Source organism: Hylobates moloch, unplaced genomic scaffold (assembly GCF_009828535.3).
Source record: "Hylobates moloch isolate HMO894 unplaced genomic scaffold, HMol_V3 SCAFFOLD_11, whole genome shotgun sequence".
In the NCBI taxonomy this organism is placed as follows: Eukaryota; Metazoa; Chordata; class Mammalia; order Primates; family Hylobatidae; genus Hylobates; species Hylobates moloch.
Window position 1 is genome coordinate 80,075,796 of NW_026652286.1, and position 25,081 is coordinate 80,100,876.

Sequence of the window (25,081 nt, forward strand, 5' to 3'; positions counted from 1 at the left end):
AAATCATTCTTCTCAATTGCAACATAATAATGTTATCACTATGACTAAATCAGTGTATTTGATTTCGACCTAGTTTCACTGTCACAAATGATACCTGACTAGATAAAACCATGGATTATCAACAAGAAAGTGCAAAAGCAGAGCCTACTGAGAAACATTTTTGGACATATCTTTAGATTAAAACACTAGAAAATATCACCTCGTTTTGAACTGTGGTTTGTTGTGATTTTAAGTGACACATCAAAGATCTATTTCCTCTTCAACATGAACAAACTTAACTCACTAGGCCTTATTCTTTATAAATTAAAATTTAATTGTAAACATGGTAACAATATATGAATAGCAATGTCTTATCGTGATGAAAGGCTATTCTTTTATCTGCATCTTAATGTACAAACTCTACATTTCCTAAGCTGCAATACAACCAGTCCTCCGAATCTATGAGTTGCACATCCAGGGATTCACGCAACCCCAGGTCAAAATGCTAAAAAAATAAAAATTCCATCTTTACTGAATATGTATAGACTTTTTTCTTGTCATTAGTCCCTAAGCAATACGGTCTAACAACTATTTAGATAGCATTTACATTGTATTACATATCATAAGTAATCTATAGATAATTTTAAATATACAGGAGGATATGTATAGGTTATATGCAAATACTACATAATTTTGTATCAGAGACTTGAGCTTCTGCAGATTTTGGTATCCACCGGGTCCTGGAACTAACTCCCCACAGATACCAAGGGACTAATATACTTATTTTGATGTATTCTTTGTACTTCCTCAGTAGAATCCTAGGTGATTGTAACTAGAGGCATTTGAGATGTATGGCCCTACAAAGAACAGCCACTGTTGCTCATATAGGGGTGATAAAAATGTAATCTCTTAGAAGAATGGTATATCACTTTTCTCTTTTATGCTAAATCTTTTATGATCATTAAATATGCCTTTTATTTATTATTTGATTTGGCTTCAATTTTATATACCAAGGGACAACTGTAGTAACTTTCTTCATGTAGGTGCACAATATCTAGGATGGAGTAAAAATAAAGATGAGAAGTAATCTGTCATACTCCAATAACCCAGGAATGTCGGCTGCTCTCGTCCTTTTTACCCTTACCCTCATCCTAAATCCCCTAATCTAGAGAAAGGGAAGCTCCAGTCCTCACAGAGCAATGTTAAAAAATGATTACTTACAACAATACACTAAAACAAGAACATCCTACTTCTTAGCACAGCAGAAAAAAAATGGCTCATAGAAAAAAATAGTAACTGAAAACAGACACTCTGGAATCAGACAGAAATGGGTTCAAATTCTGGGTCTAGCACTGTAAACTTGGTCCAGTTTTTAATCTATTTGAGACTTCCTTTCCTTAACAGTAAGATACCAATAAATAGAAAATACTTTTCTACTATGAATAAAGTTTGGAGTAGAAGACATAGGTTCAAGTTCCAGTTATGTCCCCTACTTATATGACATCAGGAAATTAATATGATCACTGTGAGCCCCAATTTCTTTATTTACAAAAGATGGGTGAAAATATCAGCTTTATCTTCTTCATACTTAGGGGGATCCAAGCCAAAAAATGATTTCTATAAAAAACCTTTCTAATCTGTAAAGAGTTTTATAACTATAAGATAGTTTTACTGATAAAATAATATGGTAGAAAGCAAAATCTAAAGGGAGAAAAAAATTATATAATGATGGTGTGCCCATAAATTCCTAGAGGAATAAGAAAGAATGGGGAAGTGTTCATTAATTTTCAATCTGTTGGTTATAACTTTCTGGCAATGATCTAAAAAAACAGGATTATATCATGAGGAAGAAAGATGATGATAACCACTGCAAATTAAGCAAAAAGAAAGTCAAAAGCAACATTACTTGCCATATATAACTCCTTACTGATGCCAAGATACTTTCCATTACCACATCCAATATCAGCCACTATTGAACCACTTGGCAAAGCCTTCAAAAACTCCACAATGTGCGGCCAAGGGGTATGTCTTGTGCTGCTGAAGTGCCCAGCAATCTCTTCATAAACTTGATGGACGTACTCTTGCTCCAGCCGTGAGGCTTCTTTATCACTGCCTGGAAATGAGGGGGGAGTCTCTTTCCTCTGGCTATCACAGACCAACGGGTAACCTTAATGAAAAACAAAGCAATACACACCTTTCCTTTTTATCAGAATAACTCACAAGGTATCAAGTTGTCTTAAATGAAAAAAAAAAATCAATGCAAATTTGGTGGGTAGACAGACTCTGATTTATCCGTTAAAAGAAAAAGTTCTTCCCTAATAAGTCTACTGAGGACTGCCTGAGCCTGGGGGGCCAAGGCTGCAGTGAGCCATGATTGTGTTATTGCACTCCAGCACGGGTGACAGAGCAAGACCGTCTTTAAAAAAAAGACAAAAAAAAAAAACCTAGTGTTGGTGAGGATAAGAAGAGAAGGGAGCTCTTGCACATTGTTGGTGGGAATGTAAATTAGAACAGTCATTATGAAAACCAGTACAGAGGTTCTTCAAAAAATCAGAAACAGGGGACTACCTGCCTTCAGGCCCCCTCTCACACAGAACCCACTTCAGGTTCAATCCCCTCTCGTATCAAGAGCTGTTCTGTCACTCAATAAAACCCTTCTCCGCCTTGCTCAAAAAAAAAAAAATTAGAAATCAGTACTATCTTATAAACCAGTAATCCCAGTATGGGGTATATATCCTAAGAAAATGAAATTAGTACATGACTATAGTTAATAATAATGTACTGTATTCTTGAAAATCACTATGAGAATAAATTCCTTTTTTTTTTTTTTTTTTTTTGAGACAGAGTCTCACTCTGTTGGCCAGGCTGGAGTGCAGTGGCACAATATCAGCTCACTGCAAACTCCACCTCCCGGGTTCAAGTGATTCTCCTGGCTCAGCCTCCCGAGTAGCTGGGATTACAGGCATGTGCCACCAAGCCTGGCCAATTTTTGTATTTTTAGTAGAGACAGGGTTTCACCATGTTGGCCAGGCTGGTCTCGAACTCCTGACCTCAGATAATCTGCCCACCTCAGCCTCCCAAAGTGCTGGGATTACAGGTGTGAGCCACCGCGCCCAGCCACGAATAAATTTTTAAGTGTTCTCATCACAAAAAAGTATAAGTATGTGAGGTAATATATGTTAATTAGCTCAATTGAGCCATTCCACAATATATACGTATTTTAAAACATCATGTACATGATAAACATTTATAATTTGGGGGGTTTTCTGTTGCTGTTTTTTTGTTTTGAGACAGGGTCTTGCTCTGTCACCCAGGCTGCAGTGCAAGTGGCACGATCATAGCTCGCTGCAGCCTTGAACTCCTAAGCTCACACAATCCTTCCACGTCAGCTTTCCTAGTAGGTAGGACTACAGGCACATACCACCATGCCTGTCTAAATTTTGATTTTATTTTTTTGCAGACAGGGGGTCTTGCTATGTTGTCCAAGCTGACTTTGAACTCCTGGCCTCAAGCAATTCTCTTGCCTCAGCCTCCCAAAGTGCCGGGATTACAGGCATGAGCCACTGTGCCGGCCACAATTATTATTTGTCTTTAAAAAAAAAAAAAATCTGTAAACTGAATCCCCAATAACAGCTTCTTACATTTAATAAATGCCCATGACAAATATTTGCATAAGAAAACTAGCTTGTCTCTCCAACTACACTTTAAGTTCCTTAAGAACAGGAGCCGGCCGGGCGCGGTGGCTCACGCTTGTAATCCCAGCACTTTGGGAGGCCGAGGCGGGCGGATCACGAGGTCAGGAGATCGAGACCACGGTGAAACCCCGTCTCTACTAAAAATACAAAAACTTAGCCGGGCGTGGTGGCGGGCGCCTGTAGTCCCAGCTACTCGGAGAGGCTGAGGCAGGAGAATGGCGTGAACCCGGGAGGCGGAGCTTGCAGTGAGCCGAGATCGCGCCACTGCACTCCAGCCTGGGCAACAGAGCGAGACTCCGTCTCAAAAAAAAAAAAAAGAACAGGAGCCATGCTTTATTTTTCTATACCATGTAACTTACTATCTGCAATGTTTAATATTCATCAAATAATAAACATTTTAAATTTAACTTTTAAAATTTTAAGGCTTCAAGGACACTTTTAGTAAAATAAAAAGTTCTTTTAAGCTTCACTAACATCAAGATATAAAATACAGAAATTTCAAGTTTTCTAAAAGGATAACATTTTGTAGATATAATAAGAGTTTTTAAGATTATGACTAAATCCAAAAGCTATTGGTAGATACCACCCATAATTAAAACCCCCAAGATATAAAAAGTATTTTATTATCATTATCATTACAAAATATTATTTACAAAATGAAAGAGGTAACTGTTAATTGAGTCAAAGAAATCCAGAACATGATGTACTTGTATAGACAATTCAAAATAGCATCCTCTTGACAAGTTTTTGAGCAGTTTTTATTCCCTTCTGAGTTTTCAAATTGACTAAAACATAAATTATTGCTTTTCTCCCTAGAGTTATGTACTATAGAACAATTTGCCATCTCCAACTTCCCTGTTGGATTAATAAGATATAATTTAGAAACTTGACAAACCATTCCCAACAATACCCATTTTTAAACAAGTAATATTTTATTGCCCTTCAGTTGCAGCACTCTTAACTGTTACTTCAATAAGTAAAATATTTATTGGGCACCCAGCTCAAGTACTAAGTTTGGAAAAAATAAAAATGATAAGATGCAGACCCTGCCTTCAAAGAACGTAAACTCTAATGAAGGTGGTTAAGAAATGTGCATGAAAGTGCAATACAAGGCAAAATACAGGAAATGCCATTAGAGAGATTCAGAAAACGCTCTCCTAGGTGTTGACGGGACCTTAAAGGACTTTTATATTAAACTGACTCCATTTTACAGAAGAGATAAGAGTATATACTTACTACAGTTACAAGGTGTTTGCCTCACTTTCCTAAATGTAAATGATGTTCGTAATCCCCTCTTACTTAAAGTTAAGTCTCCAACATCACTGGTGATAATTCCACTTTTATGACTCTCAGATGCTTGAACAGTATCAAATTTTCTGCATGTGATTCTAAAAACAACAGTCAAAAAAATTTACTTAACATTGTATTAATAAAAATATTTCAGGCCCTTAAAAATGTTAAGTGAATAGAGAAAATCTAGAAGAATTTATTACAAGTATCTATTGGATTCTCTGAATTGTTAGACATTGTGGAAAAACAAAGAAATAAATGTATTTAAGGAAATTATCTTCAAGACAATAATATTAAAAGAATGTACAACAAATTATTCCATGGGAAAATAAAATAAATATTTAACACCAATTCTAAAAAAAAAAAACAAAAAAAGAACAGATGATGCCAAGAGGAAACAAATAGATGGTAAATTTAAATTCATTATCAGTAATATATTAAATGTAAAAGTATTAAAAACTCCAATTAAAGAACAAAGATTACTGGACTGGATTTTTAAAAATTAAAAACAACTACATGGTAATTACAAGTCCACAGTTTGGGACTATTACAAACAAAGCTTCTGTGAACACTCTTATACACATCATTTTTGGATATACAGTTTTATTACTCTTGGGTAAATACCTAGAAGTCAAATTGGTGGGTTTTAACAGGTAATAAGGAGTGAAATTGGTGGGTCATAAGGTAAGAAACTTCTGGTTTTCCAAGGTAGTTGTAAAATGTTACACTCCAACCAGCAATATATGAGAGAGTTCCAGGCTGGTTAACATTCTTACCAACACTTGGTATTTTCTGAGTTTTAAATTTTAGCCATTTTAGTGAGTGGCATGTGGTATGAAATTGTGGTTTTAAGTTTTTATTTATCTAATGACTAACGATGTTATACATATTTTCATGTGCTTACTAGACATGCATAGATCCTTTTTTGATAAAGGATCTGTCCCACCCTTTTCCCCATGTGTGGCTGCCTTCTCGTTTTCTCAGTGGTATCATTAGATGAGCAGAAGTTTTTAATTTTGATGAGGTCTAATTTATTATTCCTTAATAGTGTGTTATGAAATCTCTCTTTAAAAAACTTCGGCTACCTCAAGGTTACAAAATTATAAAGTTTCTTTTAGACCATTTTATACTTTTTGCTTTCACATTTAAATCTATGATCTACCTCAAATTAATTTTTGTGAATGGTATGAGATAGATTCAGGTTCATTTTATTTCCACATGGATATTCAGTTGTTCTAGCACCATCTGATGAAAAATTTCCTTTCCACATTTAATTACATTGGTATCTTTGGCAAAAATCAACTGACCTTATATGTGTGGAGCTATCTCTGGACTATATTCTGTCCTCCTGATCTATCTGTCTATCTGTACAACAATATTATTTTGATTATATAGCCATATAGTAAGTCTTAAAAATCAGGCAGAATAAATCCCCTAACATTGTTTCAAGATTGTTTTGACAATCACATTTCCTTATAAATTTTAGAATCGGTTTGTCAATTTTGACAAAAAAAAAAAGAAAAGCCTTCTGGAGTTTTCATTGGTATTACATTGTCTCCATAGATTTTGGAGACAACTGATATATTAACCATATTAAGTTTCCTAGGGATAGCAATAATTTTCCTAGAATTTTCAGTCTATGTGTGTTGCGTATCTTTTAAAAACTTACTCCTAAGACTCAGATCTGCTTGATTTACTCCAGGCAAGTTTCTCTCTCTACGGAAGTGGGCTTCATATTCACAGGGAATGTGCTAATCCTGAAGGATTTCAGCAAATTATACAAAATTATAATTTTTCACTTAAGTTGTTGATACCTCTTTACTATAATAACAGCCAGGTGATCTAGAAAGAGAAATGTCGACCTAAAATGGATTTGATCCTAAAATGAAAAATATAATGTATTTCAATTCTCAACTTTCATTTTGTCATTGTTATATTTCACTCCATGTGTTGTAAGAAACAGAATTCTCAGGCTAATTGCTTTTTAAACAACACCCCAGTAAATTAATTCTGAGTATTGGAAAGGAAATATTTATGAGTCTTGATGCTATTTTAAATAGCATTTTTATTTCATCTTCTAAAAATTAATTTCTAAATATTGACCTTGTATGCCACTAAATTCACTTATTAGTTCTGGAACTTGTTTTGTAGATTCTCTAGGATTACATCCACAATAATGTAATCTACAAATAAAGAATTTTACTCCTTCCTTTCAAATATTTATGATTTTTAATTCTTTTTCTTGACTTCTCATACTGGCTAAGATATCCAATATAGCATTAAATAGAAGGAGTATGAGCAGACATCCCTGACTTGTTCAATATCTTTGGAAAAAACGTTCAAAAGAATACCACTAAGTATGATGTCAGCTATGGGTTTTTCATAAACACCCTTTATCGCAGTGAAGAAGTTCCCTTCTTGTCCTAGTTTGCTGGGCTTTTATCATGAATGGGTATTAAATTTTGTCAAATACACTTTTTGCATCAATCAAGATGATTATGCTTTTTCTCCTTTATTCCTTTAATGTGATGAATTACATTGATTTTTGAAATGTTAAACCAACTCTGAAATACTGGTATAAACTCTGCTAGGTTATATTTTCTTTTTATATATATTGCAGGATTTGACTTTCTAATGTTCTGTTATGGATTTTCTCATCTCTGTTATGAGACATGTTGGTTTGTAATTTTATTTAATGTCTTTCACATGTTTTGGTGTCAAGGGTAATTAATGCCAGCCTCATAAAATAAAGTAGGAGAATGGCTTTTTTTAATTATTATTATACTTTAAGTTTCAGGGTACATGTGCATAACGTGCAGGTGGCTCTTTTTAAAAAGCTTGTCCTAAAGGCAATTTTGTAGAGGCAAAAAAAAGCAATCATTGCCCAAATTTACATTACTTTTGTTCTAATAGCTATAAATGATTAAAACTATGGTAGTGAACAAAGTCAAGATATTTTAGAGGAATAAGTATTTTGAAGCTCTTGTTAGCAAGCTAATTCCTCTTTTGAAGAGTAAGTCATTCTCTATTATGGCTCTTTTAAATCAATTACTTCACCTGCCTAAAGTTACACTTTAGGCAAAGGCTAAGGAGCTCCTAACTGCTTTTCCAACAATCTCAAATGTTTAAGAACAGGTAATCCATATGTTAAAGTAATGATTTATTTAAATATTGCTAAACATCTTTTTCCCCCTGCACTCAAATTATAATCAAATTGGGACAATATTCAATAAGAATATAAAAAGAGTTTTATAGATTTAAAAAACAGTTCAATATAACAGAAGAGACATCTCAAGGTAGTAGGAAACAATACAGACTTTAAAAGTTAAGATAAGGAACAAATTATTTCAAGTTTATGTAGTCAGGAAAGCTTGATAAATTATGAAGGAAGTAAAAGAGCTATATGTTAACAGATACAGGGCTGGCAAAGGTGTGAAGGTTAGAAGGCACAGCATAAGAGAAAAGGCAGCAAACAAATTTAGCCATGGTATCATTGGTAAGAGCACAGATTCTGAAACCAGACTGCCTGGCTTCTGATCCTGGCTCTGTGACTTACTGCATTGTGACTTTGTACAAGTTACTTAACTTGTTTATGCTCCAATTTCCTTCAAAAATAAGGACAAACCCATGGAACAAACTTCCCACTATCATTGTGTAAATTAAATGAGTTAATATATGTAAAGTTTTTAGAACAATGCCTGGCACAAGGAAAATGCGCCAGAAATAATTTAAAAGGAGCATTCACATTATCTCATGAAATAATGCTTCCTGGGGCCAGTCAGATGGCATAAATAAATGAAACAGGTGAACGTGTTTAGAAATATATTGTTTATCATAGGATTAATCTTCATTTCAAAAAAGCAGAGTGCTCTGTGCCATTTTTCTCGAAACATACATTCTCATTCAGGCTAGCTTTCCATCACCTACTTTTCTTTTTTTTTTTTGATACGGATCTTGCTCTGTCACCCAGGCTGGAATGCAGTGATGCGATCTTGGCTCACTGCAACCTCTGCCTCCCGGGTTCAAGTGATTCTCCTGCCTCAGCCTCCCGAGTAGCTGGGACTACAGGCACACACCACTATGCCTGGCTAATTTTTGTATTTTTAGTAGAGACGGGGTTTCACCATATTGGCCAGTCTGGTCTCGGACTCCTGATCTGTGATCCACCCGCCTTGGCCTCCCAAAGTGCTAAGATTACAGGTGTGAGCCACCGCACCCGGCCCTGTCTCTTACTTTTAATATAGACATGAGTTCAAGAAATACTCAATTTTCATGTAACTCTAAGATAAAAACAATAGTACAAGCACAGTGCTAAATGACAACTGATGCTCAGCCTTAGATCAGGGAGTAACAGAAAGGGGTAGGAACAGTAGGGAACTAAAGAAGGAGGCCCCCACCTAAAGAATGCTAGTGATACATAGTTTCAGGTACTGCTGCCAAGCAATACTAAGGTTCAATGCTGTCAGATCTTCTCAATTTTCAAGAGAAGCTGAAAATTCAAATTTTTATATGAAAACTCCTGATTTTTATATGTAGAAAACTGAAAAAAACAAACTGCCACCATATGGACAACTATTGCATCAGCCAAATAGAAAACACCTGACTTAAGTTTACCCCTATGCTCCTGGTCTTCCACCTTTGATTTCAGGTATGACGGCTAGAATAGTAAATTTGAACTTTAACAAATTAAAGTTAGATTGAGGTATCTGGAATTAAAATTACAGGGCAGTGTTAACTTTTTTCAATCCAAGTCCCTCTACAATGCTTTCTAGTGCTTTTGTTTCTTCAGCATAGAAATCAAAAAGTTTTATCAAGGCTTATTTCCTGTTATTTATACATGTTTTAAGTGTATTAAGTATGTTTTTCCAATCTATTCTCCTTTCCACCCAAAGATTCTGATAAACATCTCAGTGGCTGATGTATCATTTGTTATCTCTCTCTCTCTCTCTCTTTCTTGCCTCTGGTCTCTTTGCCTCCCTTCCTCCCTCTCTCCCCCATTTCCCCATCTCTCTCTCTTCCACACACACACACACACACGCACACACACACAGTGACGTTACAGGCAATGTGTATCAATGGCAGCCTTCAAAGATAATACTGAGGGTTTTTTTCCCTAAAAATACTGTAGAGAATTCTGATTCCAGAGCAAGCATTAAAAATAAATATTAGCTATAATCTAACTTTCCAGAGACAACTCTATTAACATTTAATAGCACAACATGCTTTCAGTAAGACAATAATGTGATCAAATGTTGTTTTAGGAAAATTAACCTGTACCATTAACAGAATAGATTAAAATATTTTCACAATATATTGATGAAAAGTAATTTCTTATTTCGTATTTGCTGTAGTAATATTATTACTCTTAAGAAGTTTAAACATTAGTGATAGCAAAAATGCTTGAACCCAGAAAAGAAAATGTCATTATTCTCAGAATTCTAAGAAGACCTGAAATTAATGGATCACATCATCATTTTTTTTTCATTTTAAGTGCAAATATTTTAATGGCCATGAAAAAAAATCACATAAATTTAAGCCCCAGTGCACAAAATCAGGTCATCATTTTTTAATGGCTCACATTTAAGGATGGGTTATAAATTCATTTACATGTTCATTTCCTTGAGTTTTTATAAAAATATGTCAGCTAAAATCTCCAAGCAGAACAGAATAAATAAGTACAGAACTCAGCAGTATTATAAGGGACAATATATGTAAATTGCAGCAGTGTAATGGTCTCTCCTCAAAAGGCTAGAGATGTATCCCTAACAGAAGCACATACTAATTTCTTTAGATTTTGATTAAACCAAACAAACTCAAATTGCAAAACATTCTATAACACAACTGGCCTCCTCAAAAGAGTCAATGTCATTAAAAGCAACGGAAAGTTGAGAAACTGTTTCAAATAAAAGACGAAACAGAATTGACAAGACTTAAACATAATGTGGGATCATAGACTGAATCCTGGATCAGAAAGAGTGCTTAAAGCACTATAACATATAACTAGCAATATTTGAATATGGGTTGTAGAAGAGTATAATAAGAGTATTTTATCAGTGTTGAATTTCCTGAATTTGAGCACTGCACTGTGGTTTTATAGAACAGAGGTTGGCCACCTTTTTCTGTAAGGGCCAGAGAGTGAACATTTTAGGCACTGAGGGCCACATATAGCCTCTGTCAAATATTCTTCATTGTTTTTTTGTCTTACAACCTTTAAAAATGTAAAAACCATTCTTAGCTCAAGAGCTGTACAAAAACAGCCTGAGAGCTGAATGTGGCCCACTAGCCATAGCTTGCCAATCCCTGCCAATGTCCTTGTTCTTAGGAAATACACAGTAAAGCATGGAAGAATAAGCCATGATGTCTATAACTTACTCTAAAATGATTCAGTAAAAAAATCATAACTTATGTGAGAGAGAAATAAGAAAGTCCCAAATATTCAAAATTAGTAAATGCAGGTGAAAGGTGAAGGGAGTTCACTGTACTATGCTTGCAAGTTTACTATAAATTAAAAATGTTTTCCAAGTAAAAAGGTAATATTTAACAAAAACAAAACTAGATAGATGACCCTAGGAGTTTTGAACCCAGAAGTCTCAATCTGCAGGCACAGGGCATGGTCCCCGTGGCTCAGACACAGAAGAATGAAAAGTCTCATAAAGTAAAAAGAAGCCTGTTATATTTCAATACATACCCATGGGTCCAAAGGTATCTAGATTCTCCTGTCATTACCAGCAAACTCCGACGAGGCAACATAACTGGCACTGCAATACCATCTGGGTGCTTAAAATCCATGACAATCTTGAAGCAAAGATAAAAGCATAAAGATCAATCCAAAACTTCATATACTCCAAGGATAAGAATGATTAATAGAGTTTGGCTATTTTTCTAGGCTAACAGAGATTAAAACATAATAATGATTATAGGAAAGCATAGCACAGTGGTTCTCAAACTTTACATGAGAATCAACTGAATGACCAAAAAAAAAAGATATTTCAGGCCGAGCACGGCGGCTCACGCCTGTAATCCCAGCAGTCTGGGAGGCCAAGGCGGGTGGATCACGAGGTCAGGAGATCAAGACCATCCTGGATAACACAGTGAAACCCCGTCTCTACTAAAAATACAAAAAATTAGCCGGGCGTGGTGGCGGGCGCCTGTAGTCCCAGCTGCTAGGGAGGCTGAGGCAGGAGAATGGTGTGAACCCAGGAGGCGGAGCTTGCAGTGAGCCAAGAGTGCGCCACTGTACTCCAGCCTGGGCGACAGAGTGAGACTCTATCTCAAAAAAAAAAAAAAAAAAAAAAGGTATTTCATCCACAGAGATTCAGAATCAGTAGGTCTGGAGTAAGGCTCAGAAATCTACATGTCTAATAATCACCCCAAGAAATTATGAAGCAGGTAGTCTCAGGATCACACCATAGAAAACAGCAGAGTAGAGGTCAAACGCAGGGACTTTGGAGCTGAAACACTCATATCCTGACTCTTCCATTTATCAACCACGTGACACAGGACAAGCCATTTAACCCCACTCTGCTTCTCAACTCTTACAGTATTTTACATAAATTATATAGACAATTATAAAGATAATCACAATAACTGGCATATAGTATAATAAACACAAAAAAGCTATTGTTTTTATTATTCATATAATATTAATATTAATAATCCAAGAAGAAATAACTATTAAATGCACATTCTCATATAATCCATTAGATTATATCAGATTTTGCACCTTTAAAGTAATATAACATACTAGAATTAGAGGCTGATTAATAAAGAGACAATCAAAAAAAAGGAACATTTTCAGCAACTTTTCCTAAGTTATGCTCAAATATTATTCTGAACAGCAACCTATAAGGATGAAATATCCAAGAAAATGCTTGTGTCCTAGGAACCCATCAAAAACCAAAGACTTCAGTCTAAAACTAGCAGCAGCTGACAAATATGGAATTAAAAAGGCTTACTACAGGGCTGCAAACTATTCTTTTAAGTGAACAAATCGATCCATTTGAAAAATAGATATGACAACCAACTGTAAGTGGGATGAAAAGAATTTAGCATAGTACCTTCCTTAAAGGTAACCCTGCACAGTACCCGGTACAAAGTAAGCATTCCATAAATGTTAGCTACTATTACTATTAATAGTAATATTGGATCAAATGAGATAATACACATGAAAATTCTCTGTAAACTATAAAAAAGTATACAGAGCTAAAGTAGTTTTCTTCCTTTCTAACCTAGCCTTCCAATCTAAGTATGGAAAATAAAGTAAGGTGATAGAGTTTAATTTCCTAACAGTTATCTGTTCCAAATGTCTACATATAATTTCATATACTCATACCCTGAAAGCATTTGAAACACCGGAGATTAATTCTAAAATTTTTAGAGATGAAGTGTATTGATACCTGCAACTTTCTTAAAATGTATACATAAAAGATGGACCAATAAACAGATAGAGGGATGAGAAGATGGTTATTTAGTAAAACAAGTATATTAAAATTTTAATTGTAGAATCTAGGTAGTAGACATATAAGTATTTACTGTATAATTCTTCAACTTTTCTGTATGAAAATATTCATAATTTCTGGGCATGGTGGCTCATGCCTGTAATCCCAGCACTTTGGGAGGCTGAGGTGGTCAGATCACTTGAGGTCAGGAGTTTGAGACCAGCCTGGCCAACATGGAGAAACCCTGTCTCTACTAAAAATACAAAAAATTAGCCAGGCATAGTGGTGGGCACCTGTAATCCCAGCTACTCGGGAGGCTGAGGCAGGGGAACTGCTTGAACCTGGGAGGCAGAGGTTGCAGTGAGCTGAGTTCACGCCACTGCACTCCAGCCTGGGCAACAGAGCAAGACACCGTCTCACAAAAAAAAAAAAAAAAAGAAAAAAATTCATAATAAATTGTTGGGGGGAAATGGGAAAACCACAGTGGCCTCTTTTTAAACCAATTTATATAGGTTTCAATTTTCTTAATAGAAGCCAAGGCCCACACCTAGGAAAGAATAATAAGCATATTTATTATTACAGACAATTATCTGTGACTTAAAGGAAATCCATGTCCAGATATCCAGATGAAAACCATCATGATGAGAAAATATTCTAGAAGACTAGACTCTAATTCGTTCAACAAATATTTATTAATCATTGGGTGAGATATCAAAGGCTACAATAATGAAGAGAGACAAGCTCTATATCCACCTGGAAGTTACACTTTTTGGCTAATATTCAACATGTTTTACAAAGGCACAATACGTATGTATTTGTGAAATTCAAACTTATTCCCTCCCATCAACAGACAATAATGATTTTCAAATAGGAAAATTTCAGCTTAAACAAGTGATTAGAACTCACAAGAGATATATGAACATGATAGTAATTAATTTTGAAACACTTGTCCTGGCATATATAAGCCAAGTTTCAAGGAGGAAAAATACACAACCAAATAAGCTAAATGTTTTTCTTTTTCTGTATCAAATTGACCATTCCTCATCTTTTTTTTTTTTTTTTCAATAGGTTTTTGGGGAAGAGGTGGTGTTTGGTTACATGGATCAGTTCTTTAGTGGTGATTTCTGAGATTCTGGTGCACCCATCTCCCGAGCAGTGTACACGGGACCCAACGTGTAGTCTTTTATCCCCCACCACCCCTACCCTTTCCCCCAAGTTCCCAAAGTCTAATGTATCATTCTTATGCCTCTGTATCCTCATAGCTTAGCTCCCACTTATGAATGAGAACATACGATGTTTGGTTTTTCCATTCCTGAGTTATTTCACTTAGAATAATGGTCTCCAATTCCATCCAGGTTGCTGTGAATGCCATTATTTTGTTCCTTTTTATGGCTGAGTACACATTTTCTTTATCCACTCGTTGATTGATGGGCATTTGGGCTGGTTCCACATTTTTGCAATTGCAAATGGTGCTGCTATAAACACGTATGCAATTATCTTTTTTGTACAATAACTTCTTTTCCTCTGGGTAGATACCTAGGAGTGGGACTGCTGGATCAAATGGCAGATCTACTTTTAGTTCTTCAAGGAATCTCCACAGGAATGTACTAGTTTACATTCTGACCAACAGTGTAAATGTGTTCCTTTTTTTACCACATCCCTGCTAACATCTGTTTTTTTTTTAAATTTTTTTATTATGGCCATTGTCCCAGGAGTTAAGGTGGCATTGCATTGTGGTTGTGATTTGCATTTCCCTGATAATTAGTGATGTTGAGCATTTTTTCACATGCTTGTTGGTCACTTGTATATTTTCTTTTAAGGATTGTCTATTCATGCCCTTAGCCCATTTTTTGATGGGATTGTTTGTTTTTTTTCTTACTGATTGAAATTCTTAACTTTATCTTTGAACTTGTGTTAAATGAAATCTGATGTAACAATGGAGCATGGGCTTAAGCAAGGAGATACACGCAATATGCTTGTCCACAGGTCCTTGAGGCCCATTTGGGTAATGTGTCCACAATGTCCCACGAACACAGAAAGTGTGAGAGTTCACCAAGACTCAGAGTACACAGTAAGCACTTTATGTCTACCACTGAGTGAGTGGGGGTACACTGACAGCCTAGAGGGTCCGTCGGAACTTGCTTCAAATGTAGAAAGAAGATAATGGTGTTCTAAGAAACACAAGTAATCAAGTGTTAAATTAAATTTAGCCTAAAGTTAGTTGCCTCCTTGTAAGTTCAGCCTAAAGGTTTCTTCATACATAGCGAACTGTAATCTAACTGGATGTCTAAACAGACTGCTACCTACTATTTTACCAGTCACTGAGTTTCACACAATAAAGGTGGCCATCTGTTCAAACCATGTCCAAATAAGGCAAACGCCAAGCTGTAACTAATCCAGGTGCTTCTGTACCTCACTTCTGTTTTCTATATGTCATTTTACTTTTTCTGTCCATAAATTCTCACTCGGCAGCACTGGAGTCTCTCTGAACCTATTCTGGTTCAGGGCACTGCCCGATTTACGAATCATTCATTGCGCAATTAAACTCGATTAAATTTAACTTGTCTAAAGTTTTTCTTTTAACACAAGGAACCCCACCATCATATCCTTTCTTATTCATGTTACTTCCCTGTGTTAGCCAACCGCTTAACAGTGAAAATGATTATGTAGAAGAAAACGGAATGACAGGACAACCTGAAGGCTGAAAGAAAGAGCTCAGAGTAGTGGATTAATGCAATAAGCCAAATGAAAGTTGATCACTTATTGTGATATAATCATATAAACAAAGGTCTAAAACCAGAGAAAGCACCAACTCCCCCCAGTCCCATTTTTCTCCACTGAACACTGCATGACTTGAGGGTGAGGTGGATCATCTTGAATGTGGGGATTGTCTCACTGCTGAGGGGACCCTGAATGAAAGGTTCCAGCAGTGTTGTAAACTCAGCGGTCAGGGGAAGGGTGAGGGGGGAGGACTAGGAATTGAAAAGTAGCTAGTACTAAGTCAGAGTAAGGAAAATGTCTTTGAGGTTCCCAACTCCCTCCTCCATGAAAAGGCCTCGGCAGAGGTGCCTGAAGCGGACCTCAGCCAAAGACCTCAGATAAAGAGTTCGAGGAATGAAGGTGTCTAGGCTAGGAATGCAAATAGGCATAAGAGCATAACCAGCCAGGGAGGTTTGACCCCTTCATTACAACTCCACTTAGACTGTAATGCACTGGCTGTGCATCAAGTCTACTATGGGGAGGGCAGCTTTCCTCCGTGAGGCCACCAGGTAAAACCTTTGTCATCACCTATGGTGAGGCCTGAAAAATCACATAGGGTTTCAGCCTGGAGCCAGACTCCTGAAAATTCATAATTCCATTTCCTTCCAGTCCTTCTAGAAGATAGACAATGTTAGCAGAAGGTGCACAAATCAAGAAGTGAAACAAAAATGGTTATTGTTGGGTTAGTTTTGTGCAGTGTTTCCACTATTCTGGTAAAAATGATCACAAATGAATGTACAAGTACAAAATACAAATTGTTTAAGTTTGGTGATTCCCAATAGCAAAGACATGGAATCAATGTAAATGCCCATCAATGACAGACCAGAACAAGAAAATGTGGTACATATACATCATGGAATACTATGCAGCCATAAAAAGGAATGAGATCATGTCCTTTGCAGGGACACAGATGGAGTTGGAAGCCACTATCTTCAGCAAACTAACACAGGAACAGAAAACCAAGCACCACAGGTTCTCACTTATAAGTGGTACCTGAATGATGAGAACACATGGACACATTGAGGGGAACGTCACACATTGGGGCCTGTTGGAGGGGGTGATGGGGGATGGGAGAGCATCAGGAAGAATAGCTAATAGATGCTGGGCTTAATACCTAGGTGATGGGATGATCTGTGCAGCAAACCACCATGGAACATGTTTACCTATGTAACAAACCTGCACATGTACCCCTGAACTTAAAATAAAAGTTGAAGACAAAAAAAAAAAAAGTTTGGTGATTCCATATGAGTTACATGTTCTTATATTTGCATTTAAAACTAGTGTCACACAATATGAAGACAAATGGTAAAATTCATGCCAATAAATCAAAATTTAGATTTCTTTACACTGATGGCACTAAATAGAAAATAAAAACCACTTTGACAAGATGAGAAAGACCTCAGAAGGAAAAGCTTTATACTTTAGTGCCTTTCTGGTCCATTTTCCTATGTTTTGAATAAGGAGTCTACATTTTCATTTGGAATTGGGCCCCACAATTTAGATAGCCGGCCTTGGAAGTTCTGCATTTTTTTTAATGTTGTCAATCTATTTTATGATTACAAGACACAAAAACACAATTTCTTCATATGCTTACAAAGCCCCCATCTTGATCAGATAAATATTCGCTCCTATTTTATTACAGATTTTCTGTTATTTTTTTACACATTTTATCCTTTTTATCTCTGAAACTTATTTTGGCATATAATTTGACAGTATAGTTTTTTAAATTTAGATATAATTTTGCTTATAAAATTAAATGTAGACTTCCTATGAAAATTAAATTTTTCCTACAACATTCCATCATCAAAATAAAGTATTTTCAGTATCATCATATTTAAAGTATCTGTACTTTAAATGCTTGTTAAAAGACCACAAAATAAAAAGGCTTTAAAAAAATGTTCAATCAGTAAAGTTCCCCTGATACTGCTGAATCATTCTGCCATGTGAAAATTTTGCTCCACAGGAGCTTTTTCCAATTATTCTTTTTGTTTTTACCTATTTTCTGAGACGGCAGAGTCAATAAAGATCAAGTGCCCAGCAAGCTTATAGGGCATGACTGAGGACAATGTTCAGTCCTAAGCAAACAAAACCCTTAGACATTGTCATCTTATACAACTTTCACACATCCAAAATACAATAGAACAAAAATGCCAGATACAGTTATCAATCGATCAACCAAGAAAAGTTAACATTCATAACAGAAAAGCACACGAAGGAATAAACAGATCTCCATGTTGGCTAAATAGGATAAAGAAGAATATACTGCTACTGGGAACACTTCTGAGAAAGAAGACAAATTTAATCCTGATCCTTAATGGTTAGAAAGAGGCCGAGATGATGAACCCTTTTAGAGAAATCCCTAAAGAATAGCTGGACAAGTGACAATATGATGTGAAAAACGATGTGTGATTCATAGAGAATGATAAAAGCTAAGAAGGCAGAACTTACTATATTTAACTAGAGAAAATATTTCATAGCTGAAAGTCCACCTGTTTCCCACAGTCTACCAAACAGAAATATTCTATAGTTGTGCTAACAATTTCATTTGACCCAAATGAAGTAAGAGTTTCCTTTTTATTTTAAATAGCAAAGAGGAAATTCCACAAAAGGTGATACCCCCAGAAGTATGCTTTGCTAAGCTGAAGAGTAATTGGAAGAAAAGCTTGCTGGTATTTTCCAGAGCAGAGGAATTGACAGTAATTTTGCCCTGGAGACACCTTGGAGACTAATGGCTGATGCTAGTGACCTTTAAACCTTCTACCTATGCCATATGGCCTCCTCCTTTAGAACAGGTTAAAATCAAGGCCCACTGGCTAGATGCGGTGGCTCACGCCTGTAATCCCAGCACTCTGGGAGGCCGAGATGGGCAGATTACTTGAGGTCAGGAGTTCAAGACCAGCCTGGCCAACATGGTGAAACCCCGTCTCTACTAAAAACACAAAAAATGGCCGGCCTGGTGGCAGGTGCCTGTAGTCCCAGCTACTTGGGAGGCTGAGGCAAGAGAATCGCTTGAACCCCGGAAGTGGAAGTTGCAGTGAGCCAAGATCGCACCATTGCACTCCAGACTGGGCAACAGAGCAAGACTCCACCAAAAAAAAAAAAAAAAAATCAAGGCCCACCACAAACCTGTTTCCCTTCCCTGATTCCTACTGGTAAGGGATGTTTAAAAAACAAAACAACATCAAAAAGAAAAACAGAAAACCCCCACATACAGGAAACTTAAATCCATTGGTTAAATTTCTTTTTTTTTTTTGAGACGGAGTCTCGCTCTTTCACCCAGGCTGGAGTGCAGTGGCGCAATCTCGGCTCACTGCAGGCTCCGCCCCCCGGGGTTGACGCCATTCTCCTACCTCAGCCTCCCGCGTAGCTGGGACTACAGGCGCCTATTTCTTTAAAGGTAGAATCCCCAAATTACAAAGTCTTAGGAAGCTCGAAGGAAAAGTGGCAATGTCACCAATGCATCCTATAATCAACATACAGGACCTCCCATTTGAAAGTGACTAAAAGAAAACAAGTTCTATTCCCTTTTTCTGCAGCCAGCAGCAATTTCATAAAGTACAAGCCTCAATAATCTGGTCATGAGAGGAGAAAAACTGCACACATTAGCACAGGATGGTGCCCTATGGCATCAAAGAGTGGGCGCTGAAGTGTTACAGGCAGCAGCTAAATACCACTGTGGTCCAAAGGCACTTATTTCTCATTGCTACTGAGAGAAAATGAGAGGCAGAACATCGTTTGATGCTTCTGGTGTAGAAGCTTTCCTAGTTGATCAGGTACCATGCACACATTTAGGGTATACATCTAGGAATGTGCCTGCAGTACTGCATATGTGAAATACGCAAAATTAGATCCAGCAAAAATTTAAAAAGAAAACACCACAAAAAAATCTATTGTATAGCAAAAGTCGGCAAATTCCACCTTTCAAATACAACCCTGACTTCCAAAACTAGGCCTCAGCTGCTGAACAAATAGATTCTGCCCTCTCTTACTCTTCACCCCCAAATACAGATGGCTTTGAACTGTTTTGTCTAGCTAAGCTCAAGTGTAATGTAAAATAAAAATAAAAGGCATCTTTTTGGCTAACGGTCTAGACACACTGTCAAATGGCACAATAGAGAACAAAATATATGTTGCATAACTGGAAAATCAGCTAAAAAAGAAAATGCTAAATTGGAGACACTTTGGCCACCATTGCACATTCAATATTATAAATGCTTAGCTTAAATGCCTAACAGATAATATATTATGTTGATGTGTTTACACTGAGACCACTTGCTTTGAATTCTCACTTATCATACCGTGGCTTCATTTATTTGCTTCATTTGTTTGCAGGAACTATGAAGTGAAATCCACCAACATTCAAAAATGGGCTCATAAACCACTTCGATAAAATTAAGTTTTACTTTACATAGGAAAAGGTTATAGAGGTAATAAAATATTTTAGCTTAAAAATATTTTAAATTGTATCTTCTTTACTTGTTACAGTCTGTCTAGTACATTATATTCAACAAATATTTTTGAATGAATGAATGAATTCAGCATAAATAATGTATTTTTACAAATAGAGTGGTGTATATTTTATATTTGGACAGAAGACTTCCTAAATTCTATTTGTTTATTTTCTGGGCTTTCCTCCCTAAGCAAAGTAAACCATCAGATTCACAAAGAACCAAAACGAGACAGCTAGAGTAATAAGAACAACAGTCATGGGTATATCTATTCCTGAGGCCCTAGATTGCTCCCCATGAGGAAAAGTTCACTTAATATAGCATCTACCACAGTCTCTAGCACAGAAGAGTTAGCTGTTGGTGGTAATGATCACGGCAATGGTAGTGCTGATGGTCAAAGGAGTAGAAGCCATAGTAGCTACTATTCATATTACTGTGTATCAACAATTCATATTACTGTGTATCAACAATTAAAATGCAAGTATTACATGTCAACTTCAATTTAAGACAGAAAGCACTGAAATTGTCTCCATGGTCAATTAAAAGTTACTAATAAGGATAAGCTAAAACCCAAGTCCCCCAACTAGTCCAGTGTTTAATTCAGCCCTGGTACAAACATCCCAGGATCTGAAACCAATATACATAGACTTTAACTTCTTCAGTTTCTAGTATTGCTCTGGAATATTTAATTGAATGATGAATAGAACTGCCATTGGGGGCCTATATTAATTTCTATTTATTCTTTGTCTTAAAGAATAAATCTAAAGTCCAACTGCCCTTGGAGTTGATACTACACAGCTTTAGTATTTCAGCATTTTCTAACTCAATGGTATAAAATCTAGCCAAACAACAAAATTACCTGTGAGCTTTCTATAAATATAGAAAGCCAGCCTTCATATCAGACATTCTGAATCAGAATAAGACACAGTACCTGCTCTGGAAAAAGATAGCCTAGTTTCCTAAGGGAAAGAGAAAAAAATCATAGGGACCTCAAATATTCAATTCAGCAAAAAAAAAAAAAAAAAAAAAAAGAAACAGGCTATGAAACAAAGATGCTTACCATGTTTAAAGATATATATGCTAAGCTTGAACACTTCAGCAGGGAACAGAAATGATAAAAAAGAGACCCTGTAGATATAAAGAAAAACCAGACATTCTAAAACAGAAAAATGCCATAACTGAAATTAGGATATCAATGAATGAGCTTAACAGCACATTAACACAGCAAAATAAAGAATTAGTGACAGAAGAAACCATTTGGAGTAAAGCATGGAGAGACAAAAGATAGAAAACACAGAAGACAGGATAAGTAAAATAAAAAATGTAGAAAAAAGGTAAATGAAGAAAGAATGGGGCAGGGGCAAAATCTACAGAGGCAATGACTAAGCATTTTCCAAAATTGATGGAAAAACTCAATCTACAGATTCAAGAAACCTGGTAATTCCCAAGCAGAATAAACAAGCCCATCAAAATAAGCAGAATAAGCAGGATCATAAAAATAAAACAAAAGATAAAATAAAGAAAATCTTAAAAGAACTTAGAGAAATAAACAAAAGTCACCCTCAAATGTAACAAGAGCAATAACATAAGCCACAAAAAAGTAGATGAAATCTTTGGTGCATGAGGAAAAATTAGTGCATGAGGAAAAATTAGTGCATGAGGAAACTTGTGGGAAGGATGGATATGTTCATCATCTTGAGTGTGGTGAAGGTTTCATGAGCTTTTATTAAGTACGTGCAGCGCTTGGTACGTCAATTACATCTCCACAAAGCAGTTTTTAACAGAAAACACGGGATGCAATAAAGTAGTACTTAAAAGCAAAATTTATAATCATAGAAATACATGTCAAGAATATTTGACACCAGCCAGGTGCAGTGGCTCATGCCTGTAATCCCAGCACCTTGGGATGCCAAGGTAGGGCAGACTGCTTGAGCCCAGAAATTCAAGACCAGCTTGGGCAACATGGCGAAACCCCGTCTCTACAGAAAATACAAAAATTAGCTGGGCATGGTAGCTCGCACCTGCAGTCCCTGCTACTAGGATGGCTAAGGTGGGAGGGTCGCTTGAGACTGGGAGGTCGAGGCTGCAGTGAGCCATAAGTGTGCCATTGCACTCCAGCCTGGGCAACAGAGTAAGACCCTGTCTCAAAAAAAAAAAAAAAAAAAAGGGAGTATTTGCCATGTTCTGAATGTTCTAATGACAGTGGGGTCATTAACCAGAGCAGGAAACCCAGAAAGAAGAAAGATTTTGTTCTGTATGGGAGAATGACAGTGGACGGTGAATGGCTGAAAACAAAGATGATGAGCTTTGATTTAGACAAGTTAAAAATCCCTTTTAGAATGTTGGATATAGGCCAAGGTGGGTGGATCACAAGGTCAGGAGTTCAAGACCAGCCTGGCCAAGATGGTGAAACCCTGTCTCTACTAAAAATACAAAAATTAGCCATGCGTGGTGGTGGACGCCTGTAATACCAGCTGCTCGGAAGGCTGAGGCAGAGAATTGCTTGAACCCGAGGCAGAGGTTGCTATGAACCAAGATCGCACCACTGCACTCCAGCCTGGACAACAGAGCGAGACTTCATCTCAAAAAAAAAAAAAAAGAAGAATGTTAGATATTCAGGTCTAATATCTGAGGGGAAAAAAATCAAGGTGGAAGGTATTTCTGTATCCCCTAGAATGCCCAGGACAATGCTGGTCACATAAGTAAAAGTTCTTTTAACCAACATCCATTTAACCAACCAACATGCTCCATTCCTTCTATAATGCGTACCCATGCCCTGAATATTTGTTGAAGATAGACAACTCTCCAATATGTTCATGCACTTCTATTCTCACCAGTAGAGCTATGTGCTTAACAAATCAAATTGTGTATGTTCCCAAATCACTGTGCCAGTTACCCTTATCATTGTAATTATTTTATTATAATTTAATATTACATAAATGAATGAAAATTAAGTGAGAAAAGATAGCATTTTTCTATAGAAGCCAAGTTGAATATTGTAGAATGACTCAATAAAGGCAAAAAATAAATATAATGTTCCAATAAATGTGAAAATTTGATTATAAAATATTGGAAACAGGCCGGGCACGGTGGCTCACGCTTGTAATCCCAGCACTTTGGGAGGCCGAGGCGGGCGGATCACGAGGTCAGGAGATCGAGACCACGGTGAAACCCCGTCTCTACTAAAAACACAAAAAATTAGCCGGACGTGGTGGCGGGCGCTACTCGGAGAGGCTGAGGCAGGAGAATGGCGTGAACCCGGGAGGCAGAGCTTGCAGTGAGCCGAGATCGCGCCACTGCACTCCAGCCTGGGTGACAGAGCGAGATTCTGTCTCAAAAAAATAAATAAATAAATAAATAAATAAAATAAAATAAAATATTGGAAACAAAAACATCAAAATGTAAAACCCTGCACTCAGATGGTTTCATGTCTTTAAACGTTTGCTTCACTTTAAAGAAATGAAATTGGGGCTGGGCGCAGTGGCTCAAGCCTGTAATTCCAGCACTTTGGGAGGCCGAGGAGGGCAGATCACCTGAGGTCAGGAGTTCGAGACCAACCTGACCAACATGGAGAAACCCTGTCTCTACTAAAAATACAAAATTAGCCGGGTGTGGTGGCACGTGCCTGTAATCTCAGCTACTTGGGAGGCTGTGGCAGGAGAATTGCTTGAACCCGGGAGGCCGAGGTTGCAGTGAGCCGAGATTGTGCCACTGCACTTCAGCCTGGGCAACAAGAGCGAGACTCAGTCTCAAAAAAAAAAAAAAGAAATGAAATGAAATTGGAAAGACAAAGCAGACTGTGGCCCCTCACAGATGCAAAGACCTTGGCCCCACAACAAAATATTGTTGAGTGAATTTATATGTGTTAAAATGTCTGCAGTATGTATGTATCTTTTATTATGACTATTCCCTAATTTAAGTGCAGCCAACTGGTAGTTTCAACTATATCACCTAAGCAGGCTTCTACTGTAGTTTTCTGAACTCCATTGATTTTTCTGAATTTTTTTCTAGTTCTACAATCTAGATGGAGTGATATAATGCTGCTTTCTTGCTACAAAGTAAATGCACATAGTTCTAACAGAAAAGATGGAAGAATCGGTACTCCAAAGGCTCCAAATATAGCAGCATGTTCTATTTTATGATGTCATGCCATGAAACAGACTTTGTTAGCAGACTGCTGGCTGAAACAGGTATATTTCTTTGCCATTATCCTTATCGAAGGGGCTTGAATAAAGGAGCTCCTACTCCACAGAAAAAAGATAAAGAGTGCTTGTTAAGAACTGTCAGCACTGAGTCTTATTTGACCAATTTATGCAAAAGAGAATGCTGGCTTCCAAGAGATCCTGAAAGATGAGAAAATTACACAAAAATAGAAGAATCTTCAGAACTTAAGATACTAAGGAAAGTGCTTAAAAGTGAAAACTAGAATTCAATGTATAAAAAATGACATGATCAAACAAGGTAGAGCATT

General features: G+C 36.7%; 1 protein-coding gene across 2 annotated transcripts in view; it reads right to left on the reverse strand.

Moving 5' to 3' along the window:
• Positions 1-25,081, reverse strand: part of ALKBH8 (alkB homolog 8, tRNA methyltransferase) — a 64,764-nt gene that overhangs the window by 18,114 nt on the left and 21,569 nt on the right. For both annotated transcript variants that reach the window (XM_032167293.2, XM_032167294.2), the window contains exons 8-10: positions 11,653-11,759; positions 4,911-5,062; positions 1,890-2,146 (exon numbers count right to left, since the gene is read on the reverse strand). In XM_032167293.2, coding sequence (XP_032023184.1) covers positions 1,890-2,146; positions 4,911-5,062; positions 11,653-11,759 — 516 coding nt within the window. The remainder of the gene's footprint in view (positions 1-1,889; positions 2,147-4,910; positions 5,063-11,652; positions 11,760-25,081) is intronic.